This window comes from Saccopteryx bilineata, chromosome 11 (assembly GCF_036850765.1).
Source record: "Saccopteryx bilineata isolate mSacBil1 chromosome 11, mSacBil1_pri_phased_curated, whole genome shotgun sequence".
NCBI lineage: Eukaryota > Metazoa > Chordata > Mammalia > Chiroptera > Emballonuridae > Saccopteryx > Saccopteryx bilineata.
The window spans coordinates 31,786,902-31,807,626 of record NC_089500.1 but is presented as its reverse complement, the minus strand read 5'-3'; the positions used below and the strand labels follow the sequence as shown (position 1 = coordinate 31,807,626).

The 20,725-nt window shown below is 47.3% G+C and overlaps 1 protein-coding gene across 5 annotated transcripts in view; it reads left to right on the top strand.

The window, feature by feature from the left end:
- The window catches only part of FHOD3 (formin homology 2 domain containing 3), a 482,415-nt gene that overhangs the window by 419,094 nt on the left and 42,596 nt on the right, over nucleotides 1–20,725 (top strand). For all 5 annotated transcript variants that reach the window (XM_066246735.1, XM_066246736.1, XM_066246734.1 and 2 more), the window contains one exon: nucleotides 13,780–13,938. In XM_066246735.1, coding sequence (XP_066102832.1) covers nucleotides 13,780–13,938 — 159 coding nt within the window. The remainder of the gene's footprint in view (nucleotides 1–13,779; nucleotides 13,939–20,725) is intronic.

Below are 20,725 nucleotides of genomic sequence, written 5' to 3'. Positions count from 1 at the left end.
GTAAAGTATAATTTAGAGTGAGTATACAAGAACTTATCCTCATGAACCAGTTCTAGCTGCACATGTTTCTCCATGTGTCATTGTGTGGGGTGAGGATAGAGCTGCCTGAGTCAGGTGCCCTGACTTACCAGTCAGCCTGTTCTGAATCAAAACGCTCTAGGTGCAGCGAGCATCCTCAGGACGAAAGCATCCTTCAGACAGGAATCTGGTGACAGAGTTAGTGCCTGTCACCTCTGTGTTTTGCTGACAGGCCAGGCAGGGGAGCTGTAATTGGTCAGCTTCCTGTTAAAACTCACGTTGTGGAGAGGGCGGGAACTGTGTGTGCTCCTCCAGAGCTCGCCTTCAGCCTCATGTTGATTTCTGCCTGGTCTCAGGGAGGCTGTGAGCCTACCTTGTCTCCAGCCTTGGGAACCATCCCCCCAGCCAGAATTAAAGCCCTCTCCTGTTTATAAACCCAAAGCCCTGGACTCTCGTACAGAAAATCATGCCAAATCAGCCCCCTCCTTTAGCTGAAAGTAGACCTGCCTTTGTCCTCTCTAGAGAATGACACCTGAGAAAGTGATGCTGGGCACTCACTCACTCTAGGTGTCTCTGTGTCCTGACTTTCCCAGGACTGTTAACATGTGGTGCTGAGCTGCCTGGGTGCCCCCTTTCAGTTCTTTTTTTTTTTTTTTTTCATTAAGGGGAGGTGGGAAAGCAGAGAGACAGACTCCCACATGCACCCGACCGGGATCCACTAGGCAAGCCTACTATGGGGCGATGCTCTGCCCATCTGGGACATTGCTTCCTTGCTTGGCAACGTAGCTACTTTAGTACTTGAGGTGAGGCCATGGAGCTGCCCTCAGTGCCTGGGATCAACTTTGCTCAAACCACTGGAGCATTGGCGAGGGGAGGGAAAGAGGGAGAGAAGGGGAGGGGGAGGGGTGGAGAAGCAAATGGTTGCTTCTCCTGTGTGCCCTGACTGGGAATCAAACTCAGGATTTCCACACACCACGCCGACACTCTAAGCTAAATGCCCAGCACTCCTTCAGTTCTTAAAGTCAGTCCTGGCATTTGGAGAAGACTGAGCTGGCTGAGTTAAAACAGCAGTCTCTGGTTGCCAGGAGCTACTCAGAACTTAATGTCACTCATTCCACCCTCTGGTCCTCTGATCTAGTTGGCTGTCTCTGCCCCCCCCCCCCCATCAGCTCATGTGGCTGGCCGCGCCCTCGGAGTCTCCCTCGGCTGGCCGCGCCCTCGGAGTCTCCCTTGGCTGGCCGCGCCCTCGAGGTCTCCCTTGGTTGCTCATCACCCTCAAAGATTGCTGGGGAGAGGCTGGCCCTTGACAGCGAGGTAGGAGAAATAAAAGAGAGTGACAGTTTGGCAGAGAAGGCACTTCTGACATCCTTTTTACAAAGGAAATGGTAAGAATTAAAAGCTTCCTTCAGAAGACCCATAATGGACAGTTCCCCTACCTCCCTCCTCTTGGTTCCTCTGTGGTCAGCAGTAAGTCCAGTTGGTGCCCTGTTAGGAGCCCAAAGTTTCATTCTTGCTTGAAGTACATGGTGACCTCTTAAAACAGTTTATTGCCTAGATAAAGGACAAATGTTTGCCTGGTGTTTATAAAGTGAGAGCCTAAGAGGAAAGTGATATATTGAAAAATTTACCAAACTGACTGTAGAATTTTCTACAACAGGACTCAGGAGCCCATGCCGCCAGTTTCTGGGGGATAGAAAATGTGAGCAGGGGTTAATTTACAAATGTCACAAAAGATGAGAATGCAAATTAGGTTTAAAACACAATACACTGGAGAGCTGAATCCACTATGTGTATGTTCCCACTACATATCTAACCAGTTTCAACTTCTGTTTCTAATCCACAACTGATTTGTATGAAACACAGCTGTAAACAGCCACTTCCGAATTCTGGCTCATGAGAAGTTTTTTATTAAGCACAATAGAGTGTAACAAAAAGAAAATGAAGTAGATTTTACAAGACAACGCTTAGCAAAAGGAATCTGTTTTAGTTTCCATCAGAAAACTGAACACGAGAGCAGAGTCATAAAAGGTCATGGTTATGGCCGTCCAGGTCACCCCCCAAACAAAGATTCGTGAGCGAGAGCCAAGGCTGAGCTACCACTTAATGGAAATGATAAGAACAGAAAAATGTTCTTTTTGGTTTCCTTTCCAATTAGTTTCTGGAATTGGATCTACTTTATTGTCTCTCAGCAGGAAATACACACAACTTTTCAGTAAGATTACTTTAATTATGTTTGGTGGAGAAAGACAGAAATCCTGTGCTAAATTTCATCATGTTGTGTTTCTACTGTTGGCCTAAGATGTGGAGAATCACATAGGAGAAAAAGTGACCCCAGAAAAAGATCTAAGGGCAGAAAGCCCTTGGGGCTCTGGGGATGTACCCGGCATGAACGTGACATCATCCTGACGAGCCCCAGGAAGTAGCCTTTTAACCTGTGCCTAATCAAGGGGAGCAAAGTCTTTTTGCTCCCAATAGACAGCTTTTCTATCCCGAGTTGTAGACAGACCGAGATAGATGTGGGATGGAAGAGGACACATCTACCCAAAAAGGGGCGTGGCTTTCCTCTGGGGATTCAGTTCTGTCTTACCTTGGGTCCACTAGGCTCATCATGGAGAGGGGACTGTAGAATAGATTGGGCGAAATTTGTCCAACTTCATTTACCTTGAAGTTTCTAAATGTATCAGACATTGTTTGCTATGACATTTTAAAAAATTTCAGAGATGATGATGTCTAGGTTAGGGTACTAGATAAACTATATTAACATTGAAGATGTAACTGTTTTATAGTTGGCCTCTGCTATAGAAACTCAGACCGCAAGTATGGGAAATTAATACTTTTTTCCTAAACTTAAGAATTTAGCGTGGCCCTGGCCAGTTGGTTCAGTGGTAGAGCATCAGCCTGGTGTGTGGAAGTCCCGGGTTTGATTCCCGGCCAGGGCACACAGGAGAGGCGCCCATCTGCTTCTCCACCCCTCCCCCTCTCCTTCCTCTCTGTCTCTCTCTTCCCCTCCCACAGCCAAGGCTCCATTGGAGCAAAAGGTGGCCCGGGCGCTGGGGATGGCTCCATGGCCTCTGCCTCAGGCGCTGGAGTGGCTCTGGTTGCAACGGAGCGATGCCCCAGAGGGGCAGAGCATCGCCCCCTGGTGGGCAGAGCGTCGCCTCCTGGTGGGCGTGCCAGGTGGATCCCGGTCGGGCGCATGCGGGAGTCTGTCTGACTGCTTGCCCGTTTCCAGCTTCAGAAAAATACAAAAAAAAAAAAAAAAAAAAAAAGAATAAAGCGAGCCTGTTTAGGCAAATGCCTTAGAAACTTTATTCCTCACTAAAGATGTGTTAGTGTTTATTCAGACTTAGTGTGTTTGTTGTTGTTTTGTCTTTTGCCTTAATACTTTCCCACGTATACTGCCTGCTCCCTTGTTACAGAACTTAGGAAAATTTCGTAGCTGTCACATCTTCCTGACATCTGTATCACAGCATCATTGTCATTGTCATTTTCTCAATGAACAGTTTTGAAAATATCCAGTGGCGTCACTCTTAGCAGTTAGCAGGGAGTGAGGAATGCGTTGCCTTTTCTAGAACGAGCGTCTCTCTGAGCCAGACCGGGGTCTGCAGCAGTGATGTTGAGAAGGGTTTTGGGAAGTCGGTCGCCTTTCATGGAAGTGCTCTCAAACTTAGCGACATTCTCCAAGACTCACAGAGTCCTTTTAATAAATCACGTCCTTAGTTAGTTTCTATTTTCAGCCACGGCATCCTCTGCAGTGACACGTTCTGTGTGCTGAATATCTACTTGTCAGAGGCTGAATTTTTTAAAAAAATTTGCTCATCAAATTACTCCTTAAAGATCCAAAGGAGTGATCCTTTGTGGCTGCATTTCAGGAAAACATGCCCTGTTCACCTGCCCAGACCACACGCCTCCACAGCTTTGGTCATGTTCCCCTCCTTACTTGCCTCATATTGTTCTGTTCGTTCATAAGGACGTGGCTGCCTTCACAGAGACCCTTCCCTGGACCCTGGCCCTCTTTATCGTGGTGTCCCGCAGACAGAAGCCCCAGGACTGGTGGAGCAGGGTTTTCTGTTTTATTTTCAAGAACCACCCCCGGAATCTGGCTGTGTGGGGTTAGCTGTGGCAGAGTGTGTGGCCGTGTCCTCAGGAATCTGTCACACCCAGTCTCAGGCCTCCCACGCGGCATCGTGCCTGTGTGCAGAAGGCCTGACAGCTCAGCTCTTGGCTCTAGGAGGAGCTGGGCATTTTGGGGGCACCTCAGGCTCATTTTAACATCAATGGAAACTTCCTGCATTGTCTGTAGCCATAAGGACTAGATCCCACATCATTCACAAAAACAACAGGGCTAGTCCTTGCTGCTTTGGGAATGGGGGCTAGGCGAGGGCCCTGCTACTTACTGTCTTTCTATCCTAAGAAATGGTCTCTTATCCTTGTCTTTTGTTTCCTATTTTTAAATTGTTTCCTTTTTTTGAAAGAACAACTTTTTACTCCCCTAAAAATCCCATCTCAAAGTCTTTAGGCTTGAGAGTCTAAATCAGAGAATCCGGCTGCAAGAGAGATGTTTTACACAGCTTTGACCCTTGTGCCCCACTCCAGATTGTGGCGATCAGGGTCACTGGGGTGGGGTCCCAAGTACCCTGTGGTCTAAGGGTAGTCCTACAGAATCCCTTGTGCACCCCATGTTGTAAAGTGCTGCTCTAAATAAGCTACCTTTTCTGGTTTTCCTTCAGAGGGTGTTGGTAGGTTGATCAGACCTGTTTCCTCCTCAGATAAATGATGTTGAGTTTCTTCCAGTTAATGGTGGTGACTTCACATTTGCCATTCTGCTCTCAGTCATGAGGAGCCATGTCTTCTAGCAAAGAAGAAGCATCTATTGCTCGTTCTCCAGCACTCCCCTTTCCATCAGTCCTGGAGGCCAGTCTGTCAGCCTCAGAAGAGAATTGGGCGTCTGGAAATCACCATGATATTATCCTTGTTAAAAACAGAAACCAGAATATTCTCTTTGCAAGGAGGTCTTCAGTACCACGCGGGGCATGCTTATTTTTTGCACCCATTTTAATCTCTGGGATTCCATGTGTTTGGGGGCTTGCACACATGGAGTCCCATGAACATCCATGAGTCATTTACAGTTATTCACAAAGTCCCATGATGTCCAGGTCCCTGGAACTCGGCTCTGCAAGCTACATTGAGTATCAAGTCTCCATACTTTCCCCTGAAACTCTCACTAGTCAGGGTAGGAGCACTGATCTGATCCGCCATCACTATTTATGTAGATGCCTTTGATCAGTAAGTGTGGTAGATGCATTCGTTATGAAAAATATACATTGGTAGACTATATATTTTTAAAATGCAGTTATCAGTAGAATGAAAATGATATAAGGGAGTCATTGGTGGTGAAAATAGCTAAGAACTAATTCTCAGAAAGTGCTATGTTCCAGGCATTGACATAAGTACTTTCTATATATTAATACCAGCAATACTATTCTAATAGTCCGCGCAGACACTTCTGTAGTGCTGCCACAGGCCAGGCGTTGTTCTCATTGTTTTGCATCCATTGTCTCCTTTCATCCTCACAACAAACCTTGCAAGATAGATGCCAGAGAGCCGTCTGGCACAGAGAGGTTCGGTGGCCTGCCAAGGTCACAGAGCTATGCTGGGTCAGAGCCCAGCTGACCCACCTGGATGACTTGCTCCTCTGGGTAGTTTCAGTGGCGCTTCAGGGACTCCGAGTCTGTCTCTGTGGTCCCTGGATTCCATTTTGTTTGGAGAATTTTCAGTCCATCTCTGAACACATCCTTGTACTCTTCCCTTGGGGATTTTTATCTCTTGCCATCTTAAAAGACTCTCCTCCCCCACCCCTCGAAAGACCTATGTGATTTGTTATTGCAATTTTAAATTTCATTTGGTCTAGGCTCTACCTCTACCTGTGTGACCTTAAGCAAGTCTGTCAACTTCTCTGAGTCTGCTCTCCCCTAGGGCGGTAGGGGAGGGCGGGGAGAAATCAGGCCTGGTCTAGGTATCTGACCTCTGGGGTCGTTGAGTGAATCCAGTGGTTTCTTTACTTGCAGATTCTGAAATACTCATTCTTGAGGCAATACTTTGTTCCTTCATGTCTTCTCCCTGTGAGGCAGGTAGACATCGTCTCTGCATCAAAGCCCGGCTGTTGTACCAAGGTTCCCGAGTGGGCCTGAACATCTCGCTTTTCCGTTCCAGAAAATATTCCTATTATTGTATGTAACTTTCTGCCCGTTGGAGTGGCTGAGTTCGCAGGGCCCTACCTTTTGGACCTAGTTGGTTCTAGAGAGTAGACCCCAACCCAGAAACCTGACCACCAAATGACCCTAGGGCTGCAGAGAAGAGTCTCAGCCCTTGCCCTGCACCTTGGAAGTCAGCAATCACTACTTAAATTGGCTAACTCCTCTGTGCTCAGAAATCCGGTAACTCTTGCAGCCTTGGGTGCTGCCTGTTTGAAACCTCTTTCTGGAGAGGAGCTCACTTCTGTCTTCCTGGAAGCTGGACCTTCAGCCCTCCTAGGCAGCTGGGGACAAAGGTGTGGAATTGCCTTGGTTCTTTTCTGTGCCTTCTCTCTAAGAAGTCTCTGATAGCACCCCTTTGCACAGAGGGTAACTTCTTTCTCTTACCAGTTTGGCTAGCCACACCCTCTTCCCCTCCCCCTGCAGTCTTCTAGGCTTAGTGAAAAGCAAAATCGAACAAAAGCCCTACATGGTATCTAAGCCTGAAGCATTTCTCCAGAGACTGTTTCTCAGTATTTCTGGAAGGGCAGCTGCTGACATCCCGGAGGCTTCCCAAAGGCCCGTGGTTCAGAGGGGCGGCTCTGCTCCGTGCTGGGTTTCGCTCAGGGTTCAGCTAAGGAAGGCTTTCTGCAAGCAAAAACCAGAGACTGGGTTATTTCCAGGATACCCCGGCCCTCTTAAAAGAAAAGTGCCTTTTCCTTGAACATTTCTGGACATATTTGGAAAAGTAACCTATTCAGAAGCAGCTCCACAGAGGTAATCCCACACAACATCACTTCCGCTCTTGCTTGGGGTGACTGTCTCACCCCAGAGAGAGTTGTTTCCATTTTCACTTCCGTCCAACTCCTAACTTAGAGTCCTGTGCCTGGATGGATGCTGGGCCCATAGGAGCTTCCTTCCAACACCTTTTCCTCCCTGATAGTTCTGGGGCTTACAGAGAAAGAGGGCAAAGGTTCGGCTGATTGACCTTTTATCAAAGACTCGAGGCAGGAACCCTTCTTTCTTATTTCCCCAGGACTGACCGTGGGTGTCATGGGCCTCCTGGCCCTCCACAGTCCTTGTGGCAGTGTCCCCACTCGAGAAGCAGGCACTTCACAGACACTCAGGAAATATCTGCTTAAGGAAATGGGATCCATATCCAAAAGAGGCAACAAATCAATAAATATCAATAAATATGGGAAGACAGCCAATCAGAAAGAGACTGTTGGAAGACTTAGTCTCTTCTCCTGCTTCTGCTCAGGGTTTGTCATGAACCATCACTGATCATGCCTTGAGACTCCAGTCAGCCAAGGGGCTCTTGTGGTGTGTGACATAATCCTTGTACTCTTACCCATGCCTGTGCTCCTGCTTCCTCTCTTACCCATGCCTGTGCTCCTGCTTCCTCTCTTACCCATGCCTGTGCTCCTGCTTCCTCTCTTACCCATGCCTGTGCTCCTGCTTCCTCTCTTACCCATGCCTGTGCTCCTGCTTCCTCTCTTACCCATGCCTGTGCTCCTGCTTCCTCTCTTACCCATGCCTGTGCTCCCGCTTCCTCTCTTACCCATGCCTGTGCTCCCGCTTCCTCTCTTACCCATGCCTGTGCTCCTGCTTCCTCTCTTACCCATGCCTGTGCTCTTGCTTCCTCTCTTACTCATGCCTGTACTCCTGCTTCCTCTCTTACCCATGCCTGTGCTCCTGCTTCCTCTCTTACTCATGCCTGTGCTCCTGCTTCCTCTCTTACCCATGCCTGTGCTCCTGCTTCCTCTCTTACCCATGCCTGTGCTCCTGCTTCCTCTCTTACCCATGCCTGTGCTCCTGCTTCCTCTCTTACCCATGCCTGTGCTCTTGCTTCCTCTCTTACTCATGCCTGTACTCCTGCTTCCTCTCTTACCCATGCCTGTACTCCTGCTTCCTCTCTTACCCATGCCTGTGCCCTTGCTTCCTCTCTTACCCATGCCTGTGCTCCTGCTTCCTCTCTTACCCATGCCTGTACTTCTGCTTCCTCTCTTACCCATGCCTGTACTCCTGCTTCCTCTCTTACCCATGCCTGTGCCCTTGCTTCCTCTCTTACCCATGCCTGTGCCCTTGCTTCCTCTTTTACCCATGCCTGTACCCTTGCTTCCCCTCTTACCCATGCCTGTACTCCTGCTTCCTCTCTTACCCATGCCTGTGCCCTTGCTTCCTCTTTTACCCATGCCTGTACCCTTGCTTCCCCTCTTACCCATGCCTGTACTCTTGCTTCCTCTCTTACCCATGCCTGTACCCTTGCTTCCTCTCTTACCCATGCCTGAACTCTTGCTTTCTCTCTTCTCAAGAAGGACGATGTCTGGCAATCCAGTCTCTATCATGATGTTAACCTGCCATATTGGCATTTTTTTTACTTCAGGTTACTTTCTTCGGTTCCATCTTAGAAATCAGGCTTTCCTAATGAATTGTGACTCACTAACCTGGTGGTTTTGTTGGAATGATAGGGCTGGACTACCGTATAAGAGCTTTTTCTGTTCTATCATTCTAGCTATTCTAGTGCTAGACATTTTAATTATATCAGTTTTATAATGTTTTTATCGCTAAGTAAATTCTATATACTGATTTTTGCACACATAACCTTTCATAGTAACTTTAGAATAGTTTGTTATTCCAAAAACAAATCTTGCTGGATTTTTATTAAAATTACTTTAAATGTATATATTCAATGAGAGATAATGAGCCTCCTTACAACATTGAGACTTCCTATCCTGGATATGATGTTCCTCATTTATTCACATCTTTTATTATTCTCAAGATGATGATGTTATTTCCTTTAGGTAGACCCTCTATTGATATATCAAGAGGTCTGTTGTTTCCTACTTTGGATGTTGCTTTTTGGGATGTATTTGGTCTCGTATCAAGTGCAGAACAACTTTCTGATTTCCTGCCTAGAAGTTATGCCCCCTGTCATCATCCCAAGTCCTGTTCCACCTTTTTCCCATCACATCTTACCCCTTTGTTCTGGATCCCTTTAGAAGGGCATTTAGCATTTCCTGATCTTCTCCACAAGGACCACTCTTTCTTCTTTGGCTTCTGCTTTATAGCCTATTTCCATTGTCAACCAATTTTCTACTTTTCTAATTTCAAACAATGGACAATCACTGACTTTCGATCAAAGAAGTACAGTAAGGAAATGGGTGATTGAGCCAGACTGTTAGCAAGTGTGTGAAGGGAGCATTGGGAAGAGAAGAGGCTAGAAGCAGGAGACCAGTGGTGGGATGGTGGGTGCCGGGGCAGGCTCAGGGTGGAGGTGGTGGGCATGGAGAATAGGGGGGCATTAACGGCCTTGTGGAAGAGGATGGATGACAGCTTCTCTGTCACAGGACCATGTGAAGGATGTAGTGAAGGTCATACTTGCTGACCTAGGACTTTGAACCCCAAAACAATGATTGAAATGGGTCAGAATGGGTGACTGCTAATCCTTAGAAATGAACATGTGCTCCTGGACAGAGAGAACTTGGCCTTGTTCTTGCAGGTGCTTCTGTAGGTTACTGTGGGGGGAAGGAGGGAGTTAGCCCTACATGACCACTACCTCATCCAGGCAAAGCGTGAGCCAGGACACTGCGTGTTCAATAGCATCCAGTGGAACCTGTTGTAATTATGAAGAAAAGCATTTAAAACACTTCTTGGATAAAATCTGGAGATTGAATCATTCAATTTCAGATATTACTTTAATCTTATTCTTTCAGGAAGTGGGAGGAAGTGCTCTGAGAACATGGAGAGTCATCTCTGGGGATAGCTCTCCCCATTATCTCATATGCTTTGAGGCTTTTTCCTGACTTCCAGGGGAGTGTGTGGGTGTGTCTGCTCGTGTCCATTGACTTCTATTGAAAGTGGGGACAAGGCTGTGTCCGGCTCAGAGTCCCCATATAGGTCGATGCACATTGTTTTGCACATGGACACTGGTTGAGGGGAAGAGCTGAAACCTGAGTAGTGCGTTTTTCTCAGGCTGTTTGCCAGTAGGGCTGTGTCTCCCCAGAGAGGGGCATCTCTTTCTTTTCCTCATTTGCACCAAGGCTCTAGCTGGGCAGGGCCTGCCCAGGCATCTCTCCGGGCTTCTAAGGTGTGGGGACTTGTATCAGTGAGTGGCTAAGGACAGGTGATTCCCAGGGAGTCCGCGCCTTTGGGGGACTTGTATCAGTGAGCGGCTAAGGGCAATGATTCCCAGGGAGTCCACGCCTTTGGGGGACTTGTATCAGTGAGCGGCTAAGGGCAATGATTCCCAGGGAGTCCGCGCCTTTGGGGGACTTGTATCAGTGAGCGGCTAAGGACAGGTGATTCCCAGGGAGTCCCCGCCTTTGGGGGACTTGTATCAGTGAGCGGCTAAGGACAGGTGATTCCCAGGGAGTCCCCGCCTTTGGGGGACTTGTATCAGTGAGCGGCTAAGGGCAAATGATTCCCAGGGAATCCCCGCCTTTGAGAAATGTCTTCTGCACTGGAACCGGGCTCTGGGTAACTGCCTCCCCAGTGACAGATTCCAGGCTCCCTCTGCCTTCCCTGCTGCCATCCTTGTATGGCTTCACAACGCCTTGTGTGGCCACTCCAGGCCACAAGTCCACACTCGAGGTGGGAAGAATGGGGAAGGGCAAAAGGCATGGCCCTCTGGCTCTATCCCTTTTTCATCAGAAAAACAAAAGCCAGAACTAAGTTACAGGGCCAGCTTTAGTTGCAAAGGGTCCAGGGAGGTGACTGATATAATTCACACAGTGCCAACTTGAAGAATGTCAAGGCCCTGTTGGTGAGCACAGAGGAGGGGAAGGATGTGGTTGGGGTAGGGGTCCTGCAGAGCCTGGATGGCTGGGCACCCCAGCACCCCAATGTGAGCATTGAGAATTATAACATCCCTCTTCACTGCCTGTAGTCAGCATTTTATCAAACTTTTCTTATTCCTTCTTAGCCTTTCACACACAAAGTAACATTTTTAATTAGAGCTGAAAGCTAAGTTTCAGGGATTCCCAATAGGCTTATTTGATTCAAGAAATAGAAAACAAGTTTGCCCTGCAAAATGGAGATGCTTCCGTATGCCACATATCCCTGGAAGCCCACTGTGCAAAGAGGAATTGTTCCTCTTGACCACCAGGCTCCAGAACTGCTGGGATGCTTTCAATTATTTTCCTCGTGAAGAAATTTTAATTTATTACCAAATGCATATTTAAGGATGTAAAATAGAATTTTAATAATTGAGTTTGGAAGGGCTCAGTAGGGCTTAAGGGGCCACAGTCCATTTCTCCTTGCCAGCGTCCAGCCTCTAGTCTAAACGTAGCAACAGGCCAGCTTCTCCGGACAGTCCGAGCGCTCCCAGGCCTGGCCATTAGGGGGCCTCAGCGCAGACTCACACTGAGCAGCCTTCAGCTACTTGGCTGGGGCCTGCAGTGGAGTCAGAGTGGCTGGCTCCTGAGGTCCCCCAAGGTCCCCTGGAGGTGTCCCTCCCAAACCTCTAGCTTCTTCTCTGGCAGTTCCAGCAACCTAGACAAAGCCACTTCTTTTTTTTTTTTTTTTTTTTTAATAATTTTATTTTTTTAATGGGGTGACATCAATAAGTCAGGATACATATATTCAAAGATAACAAGTCCAGGTTATCTTGTCGTTCAATTATGTTGCATACCCACCACCCAAAGTCAGATTGTCCTCTGTCACCTTCTATCTTGTTTTCTTTGTGCCTCTCCCCACCCCCTTTCCCTTTCCCATTCCCTCCTCCCCCCCCCCGTAACCACCACACTCTTATCAGTGTCTCTTAGTTTCACTATTATGCCCCACCTACGTATGGAATAATACAGTTCCTGGTTTTTTCTGATTTACTTATTTCGCTTCGTATCATGTTATCAAGATCCCACCATTTTGCTGTAAATGTTCCGATGTCATCATTTCTTATGGCTGAGTAGTATTCCATAGTGTATATGTGCCACATCTTCTTTATCCAGTCATCTATTGACGGGCTTTTTGGTTGTTTCTATGTCCTGGCCACTGTGAACAATGCTGCAATAAACATGGGGCTGCATGTGTCTTTACGTATCAATGTTTCTGAGTTTTTGGGATATATACCCAGTAGAGGGATTGCTGGGTCATAAGGTAGTTCTATTTTCAGTTTGACAAAGCCACTTCTTATCTTCCCTCCCCAGCTCAGGACTAGATCCTAGGCCAGTGGTTCTCAACCTTTCTAATGCCGTGACCCCGCAATATAGTTCCTCATGTTGCGGTGACCCCAAACCAAAAAATAATTTTGGTGGCTACTTCATAACTGTAATTTTGCTACAGTTATGATTCAGAATGTAAATACCTGATATGCATTATGTATTTTCCAATGGCTTTAGGCGACCCCTCTGGGGTCGCGACCCACAGGTTGAGAACCGCTGTCCTAGACAGTCTACCTCAGGGTCAGCTTCTCCAGACCCCCCCCCATCATAGATGAGCTTATAACCCCCCGGTCAAGCCCCTCTCTCTGTGAACACACCCCACCTTTCCTTCAGGATGTGCACCATGCCTGTTGCATCCTTATCCGCTAGGCTTGTTATCTGAATAAAAATAGTCGCTCTCCCAGCTCTGTTTGCCGGAAGGGAAACCTGGACAAACCAAGTGCAAACGACAGAGTCAGGGAGCTTGCTGGGCTAGAGCCCCTCCACTCGTCCCCATGGCCACCCGCCCTTAACTTCCTAAGAGCTCAGGGGGAAAGCGGAGGCCTTGTCTCACCTCTGGGCAGGTGATGGCTCAGCACCTCACACCCAGGGCCTGCCCCCAAGAAGCACTCAGACCAGCAGAGAAGCCACACACATACAAGGGCTCTGGGTGGACACCTGGACACCTCTGTCCCCATGTTACCCTCCTCAGCCTCTAGGCCTGTTTGCCCCGCATTCCTCTTCACCAGCACGTGCCCTTTGGTTTTCCTTCCTCAGAAGGTCCCTCTTCACACCGCCCCTCCCCCCAGCTGCAGCTGCCAAGATGTCTGTGTAGCAGGTGCTCTGGGGTAAGAGGCAGGGGATGTTTGAACGGTGAGAGGAGCGCCTGAGACGATGTAGCCAGGGGTCCAGCCGGGGCAGATCCCGCCATCACTCCCGTCTTCCTGGCCTGGGTGCTGACCGTCTCCACCTGCAGGAACGCACCAGGCGCTCCAGGGCCACGCAGAGCACATTCTGACACCTTGCAGACCATAGGAAGTGAGCCCTGAGAGGTTTTAGTTTTGTTTCCATTGCTTCTATGGAAAAAAAAATAGGTGTTTTTTTTTTCCTTGTTTACAAAATATCACATTATTCCCAATTGAAGGAAAATCCATTTTATTTTGTAATATCTCTGACTTGCGAAGTTCCGTTGCTGACCTGCGCTTGGCGGCTTCTCGGGGCTAATCCCTGATCTCTTCCACGCTGAGCGGTAGCCAGTCTTTTCCAAGCTGAGTTGGGGCCACTGATTTTCGTCTCTAAATAAGTAGCGAGTTTGCTTTTAATAATGAAACACAGAAAAGACCAAAGATGATACATTAATCTCAGATTCTCCTTGTTTTGTCACCAAGAAAACTGCTGCAGACGGGAAAAGGCAGGAGATCATTGTCCTGGATTCCAAGAGGAGCAATGCTATCAATATCGGCCTGACAGTGCTGCCCCCTCCAAGAACGATTAAAATAGCTATTCTGAATTTTGACGAATATGCCTTAAACAAAGAAGGAATTGAGGTAAGAGAAGCTCTACCATCCTTTCTGTTCTGTAATGCGTCACATCTGTAAAGCATTACTGTGTCCAGTATGACTTTTCCTGTAGCATGGCTTGATATTTTTCTGTTTCAGCCAGACTCTGAATAATGTTAATAATTCTCACATTTTTTAAAACGCTTCTGGGAGACGGGGAAATCCCCCTTTACCTATGAAGTTCAGGGATCCTCATCTGGTTCATTTACCAACTTCCTTCTGACTCTACTCTGCCTCCTAAACCTGGAAGAAGAGTATGATGACCTCTTTAGGAGGCTGTTAGGATCTTCTTCCACTTAATTTCAAACTAAGTATACAGGGTCCTCAGGTGATGACAGTCTCGACATACAACGTTTCAAGTTTACAACCTTTATACCCATAAAAACTTAGAAATTGAGATGCGTCTCGGCTTACACTGTTAGTGTCGTACTTTTTTTTTTACACTCGTTTTTTGTCATTTTTGTTCTGTTACTACAGTACAGTGTACCGCATAATATATTTATGTTCTTTTTCTGTGGCTTAGTTGTGTTTCTATGTACTACATTATGATTTTATAACGGTGTTAGGATAAGTAAGTGACTTAGGCTAGGATGTGTTTCGACTTACCCCCAAATTTAGGTTATGTTACTGTCGTAGAAATGGAACTGTGTCATAACCCAAGGACCCCATATGTTTAATGAGCAGTTTCAAAAGTAAGGTTTTCAGATGTGCTCATATTCATGTAAATGATTTTGTTTCTCCCTTTGCACTCATTAGGGTATGTAGAGATAAGTTTCATTTGATAAACTGGAGAACCCAAGCTGACTGAGTCTTTAGCATTTGCTGATCTGAATGGCAGAAGTGGAGGGAGGTTGAGTGACTTGGCTGTGACTACGTGACTGGAACGTGTCCTCGCTGGAGCCACAGCTCACCTGTTCTTCCGGGCAGGGTTCTGTGCCTTCCACCAGGACCTGTGTCCTTCACTGTGGGCGGTGCCAGTTTGCAGCAAGTCAGATCTCCTAATAATAGAGACAGAGTGAGTAGAGCCAGTGGCCCAGCCCACAGATTCCTACTGATGGGTAATATAGCCTGGACCCCACTGGGTCAGAGTGGGGACTGGAGGACACTGCTTCATAGCATTGGGTGACACCCACTCCATTCTCCTATTAGCAAGAAGCCCTGGATTCCTTTTTCATTCTTCCATAGTTGGGGTTCATTCATACATAGTCTTATTTGAAAGTCTTGAAAGTAGAGGGAACAGATGAGGACTGACTGCAGTGAGGGAAAGCAGACTCTTGGCAAAAGAGTTGAACGTGAGGAATGACTCAGGTCATGGTGCCAGACTTGACCCATCCCTGAGTGTGGGAGGGCATGTGGCATCAGAGCCCCGCTGGGCAGGCATACCTTTGTGCTCTACAAGAACCCTCTGCAGGAAACACTGGGTTCCTAGAGGTTTGCACTGGGTTGAGCAGCATCCCTTTAAAATACATACCCACCCAGAACCTCAGAATAGGACCCTATTTGGAAATAGTCTTTGCAGATGTGATCATGTTATGATAATGTCATATGGGATTAGGGTGGGCCCTACTGCAGTGACTGATAACCTTATAAGAAGACGGAGACTGGGACATAGACACAGAGAGGAGAATGCCATGTGAAGACAGAAAACACACAGGGAGACACACAGAACAGAAAGCCATGTGATGATGGAGGCAGAACTGACTCCAGAGTGATGTGTTGACAAATCAGGGAGCACCAAGGATTGCCTGCAACTGCCAGACACTAGGGAGCAGCAAGCCAGGGTCCTTCCCTAGAGCCTTTGGAGAGAACTCCTTGATAGCACACTCCTAGTCTCTCAAATGATGAGAGAGTAAGTTTCTGTTGTCTTAAACCACCCAGTTTGTGCTGATGGCAACCTTAGGAAACCAGTACAGGCCTGAACGGATCTGCTCTGAGAAACACACACATACTCTGCTTCAAGAAGCAGATCCAAGGAGGGAAATGCATTTCCTTCAGGCTGGAGAGGAGTTGAACTCCCAGCCACAGAGTCAGAGCAGGCAGCAGAGCCGGGCAACGATGCAAGTGGGCAGCCAGGGAGTGAGAGCACATGGCGGACTGGGCAGAGGGCCCGAAGGAGAAAGCCGGTGGCAGTAGGTACATGCCGAGAGGGACATTGAGACACTGCCGTCAGGAAGAAGGGGGCTGCCCAGGCCTCGGTATGAGGCAGCCCGATTCTGGGACCCCCAGAGGGGCAAGGGAGAAGAAAGGCATTGGCTTGCCATTGGGCAGCTGGGGGCTGCCGACCTGGACAAACCAAGTGCAAATGACAAAGAACGTGGTTCCCTGATACCCATTCTGACCTTCCTGTTTATGTAAGCATCTTTTAGAGATTGCAAAGCTTCAGATAGATACAAAGAGAGGGAGGCTGCAAATGCAGCCAGAGCCAGCCTGATTAAAGGGAAAAAATGACAACGTCCTCTTTTAAAAATATCTCCCCTTCTTTTCCTGAGAACTTGAAAGGTCCATTAGGAGAGATTGATTCCTTTGGGTTTGCCTTTGTTCTTTCCTGAGATGCAGATCTCCCTGGGGAGGGAAGTTTTCAGATACAGTAGGTTACTTAGATTTTAGAATGAATCAAATCACTTTTTCCTTTCCTGACTGGTTTCCAGCTGAGCACCTTTTTGATCCAGAAAGGAGTAATGATAGCCTCAGTAATGATGATGGACACAGGAATGGCCACATAGCACTGACACTGGCGGTCTTAGGTTTCTCCCTGCGGCCGGGCTCCGGGTAGTGCTTTGCACAGGGGCTCGTCAGAACCTATGGGATACATACTATTAAATTTCCTATCTTAGAGATGAAGAGAGTGAGTCCCAGTTTTAGTCTGTGCCCAAATTCACAAGCCAGTGAGAGGTCAGGTGAAATATGAGCTCTAGACTCTGAGTGTAAAGTGCAGAGCACGGGTCTGGAGGACGGCTAGCCCAGGAGGGCTCGTGGGCACCAAAAAGAATAAGAAGGACCCTGAAAGGGAGGTGAGAAGACTCAGGAGGCCACACAGGCCACTTCCCAGCGCTGCCTGTGGCTTTCTCCTGGGGTAGCTGATATACGCAGTGATAGAAAGCAAGAAGACTTAGAGGTAAAAAAAAAACACTGCTAAGCCCTTACCGAGAGTTTACTGTGTCCTGAGTGCTCAGTGCATCCATATTTAGTCACAACAGTGTGCAGAGTTACACATTTCTATCCCAGTTTTCATCTGAAGCAGAGTTTTTCAACAGTGGCACTGTTGACATTCTGGGCTGGGCAGTTCTGTACTGTGGGAGTTGCCCTGTGCACTGTAGGACGTTTAGCAAACATCCTTGGCTTCTCCCCACAAGCCGGAAGTACTGTCTCCAGATTTTGTCAAATGTTTGCTGGGCACAAAATCACCCCGATTGAGAACCCGTAATTTCAGGCTGCCTGTGTGATTCCTGAAGCTGTGTATATGTTTTTTTTAACTCTTGTCAGTCATAGTTGAGTAGAGTCCAGCAAACACCAGTTCTCTCGGAGAACTTGGAACCCAGGCATGTCAGCCATTACGTGCTGTCTCTGCCCCCTGATCTCAGGGACTCAAGGGGCACACGTGGTCTACAGCCCTGTGTGGAGCCAGTTACCCAGACTTTATTCGCTAGGCTTGTCGGTCAGGAATTAAGTCAGGACTGAGAAGAGATGGAAGTTTTGTCCTGCAGATCTTTACTAATAAGATTTCTAGCTTGCATGCAAAGGGCCTTTGGCCAAGCTGTCTGCTTCTGGGACGCAGGCACTGTAGCATGGCACCATGGCTTAACAGAGTGATGGGAAACCTCTGTGTACCTGAATGTGATTAGGATGTATTAAAAGACATCCTGTGGCTTTGCCTAGCAACCTGACGGTATGCATCCAGTTTGTTGTGTAAACCCAAGGGAGTCATTAACTAACTTCATTAAGGAAGTCGTTTTTCTTAAGAGGATTAAATTTGAGAACATTATTTTGAGGCCGCTTCTAAGTAGTATTAGTGATATTTCCCAAGTAAGATGTCATTAGGGTACCACAAAGGGAGGTACAAAGAGGTTTCTGAGTGGGACCTTCCTTTCTGAATTTTATAGTCGACTCAGAGGGTAGCACCATTCAGTGGTCCCACAGAACATTTCATTTGGCCCGTGTGGCTGCCAGGCCTGTCCGCATCCTACAAACAGAAGTTCCCTTTGGCCACAGGTACAGAACGAGAGCACTTTCCCAAGCACTTTGTGTGGTGCAACTCCTGTCCGCAGGTGCCCGATGGGTGCCGGGCACACTCAGCTGAGCCTGCGTGCGGGCACCACGGTCAGTCAGCAGTGCCAGGGACAGTGTCCTGAAGGTTGGGCACCTTAGCCCCGTGGTCAGCTTTGTGCTCCTGGCTGACTTGCTGCGGGCTGTGCGGCGGTGTGGAGGCGAGGAGCAGCCCCTTGGTGGGTCTCCAGCTCCGCCTGGTGATGCAGCCTCGCTTCAGGTGAGTCACCTCATCTGCAAGTTTGATGCAATAATTTCTATCCCATGTGCTTCACTGAATAGTTACAACAGTGAAAGAAGATGCTATCAAGACACCTTAAAAAGTAAAAAAAGAAAAAAGGAAAGATGTCTGTGCATGTCCATGAGGATAAGTTCCCGAGTAGAAAGCCATTATCTCAGGAGAATATGCAAGTTGCCTACAAACCAGGCCCAGCTCTGCAGGGCTTCAACTTTCTCTTGTTGTCACCAAAATCCTTGTATGAGATTTTCATCCAGAGCCATAGCCAGGGTTCTGTTCAAAACTCACAAGGCAAAATAATTACTCATTACAATCTGAGCAGCAGGTGAATGAGATAGCCAAACACATTTGTCCATGAACAGTGAGACTTGTGCATTTTTCTCTGAAATACAGCTTTCGGATACAAAAGCAAGTCTACGTAAAGCAGTGCTGGAGAGAAAGTAAGAGAAAATACACTGAGATTATTGTGTAGTGTTCTTGTTTGATGTTTTTTCTCCCTGTGGGACCAAATGGTGATCGTAAAATTGTCACTAAATCTCCTGACAAGGCAGAAGAGCAAATTAGAGTTCCTTCTCTTGCTCGTCTCCTTTCATCTGCTCATGGAAAAAACAGCCATCACCTTCAGCCGGCGGCTTTGCCTGGCGTTCCACTGTCTTACGGCTGTTTTTATTGCCAGTGATGTGTAAAAAAATAAATAAATAAAACAAACTGGCAGATGGCAACCGCATACATCTCCAACAGTGAACAAATGGTTTAAATTAGTCAGAGAAGTGAAAAACAAAAGTAAGAGTTTTGATGACTTTCCCAAAGAAGAAAAGCAACTAAGACCATGGCAGGAAAATGCCTTCTGAAGAAAGGGGTCAAGTGTTGACAATTTTTTATTTTGGAACTCTTGTACATGGTGAAAACAATTTGAGCAAGGAGAAAATTAAAATGCAGATTTTAGTTACATTTTTTATTTTGAATGCTGGTTGAGTTCAAATCCTGGGTGTTTGCAAAGAAGTGGCTTCTGCTTGGATTCCTTGGGTTATGTTATGATACCATCCATGTGGACAGGTGGGGTCAAAGCATGAGCCTGTTACTGAATATTGATGGCCCCTGATGCTCCCATTCCCCCCACACACTCTCAGGGTTTGGGGCCAGGATGAAGAGAACATTGGAAGAGGAGGTATCTGAAGGCATAGAGTCTGTGACTTCAGTCTGACTCCCGTACAGAACACTCATCTTCAATGCAGTTTGGCGTCACTGGCTTCTGATAGAGGACGAAGACAGCCCTGCTTGATAGCACTCTCACCAAACCCTGATGACTTTTGTCCTCCTCACCCCATGTACATCCTGAGGCACAATCCTGTTGACATCTGCATGCTTGCTGATTATGGTGTCAGGAGTCCAGCTTTTTAATTTTTTATTTTATGCATTAATATACAGTGTGTTCGTAAAGTCATGGTGCACTTTTGACCAGTCACAGGAAAGCAACAAAAGAGATAGAAATGTGAAATCTGCACCAAATGAAAGGAAAACCCTCCCAGTTTCTGTAGGATGATGTGGCAGCATGTGCGCATGTGCAGATGATGACGTAACACCGTGTATACAGCGGAGCAGCCACGGCCATGCCAGTCGAGATGTGGACGGTACAGAGAAAGTTCAGTGTGTTCTGTGGCTCGCTAAATTCAAATCCGTGACCAAAGTGCAATGTGAATATCGGCGCATTTATAACAAAGCGCCACCACATAGAAATAATATTACTCAGTGGGATAAGCAGTTGAAGGAAACCAGCAGTTTGGTGGAGAAACCCCGTTCTGGTAGGCCATCAGTCAGTGACGAGTCTGTAGAGGCTATACGGGATAGCTACCTAAGGAGCCCTAAAAAATCTGTGCGTGAGCCCACATCAAACTGCACTGAATAGGTATGAAACTGGGAGTTTTCCTTTTATTTGGTGCAGATTTCACATTTCTATCGTCTTTTGTTGCTTTCCTGTGACCGATCAAAAGTGCACCATGACTTTACGGACACACTGTAGAGTAAAATTAAACTGTTGGGTATACAGTTCTAAGAGTTGTAAAATATGCATAAACTCAGGCAATGCAAAGTCAGGATTCTGAACAGTCCCATCTCCCCCCAAAAATGTGCTCGGCTGTCCCTTTCTAGGCACACCCTCAGCTCACCTCTGGCCCCTGGTAACCACTGATCTGTTCTCATCACTGTGGTTTTGTCCTCTGGAGAATTTCACATCAGTGGAATCATGCAGTGAGTAGCTGCCTTCTTTCATCTCGG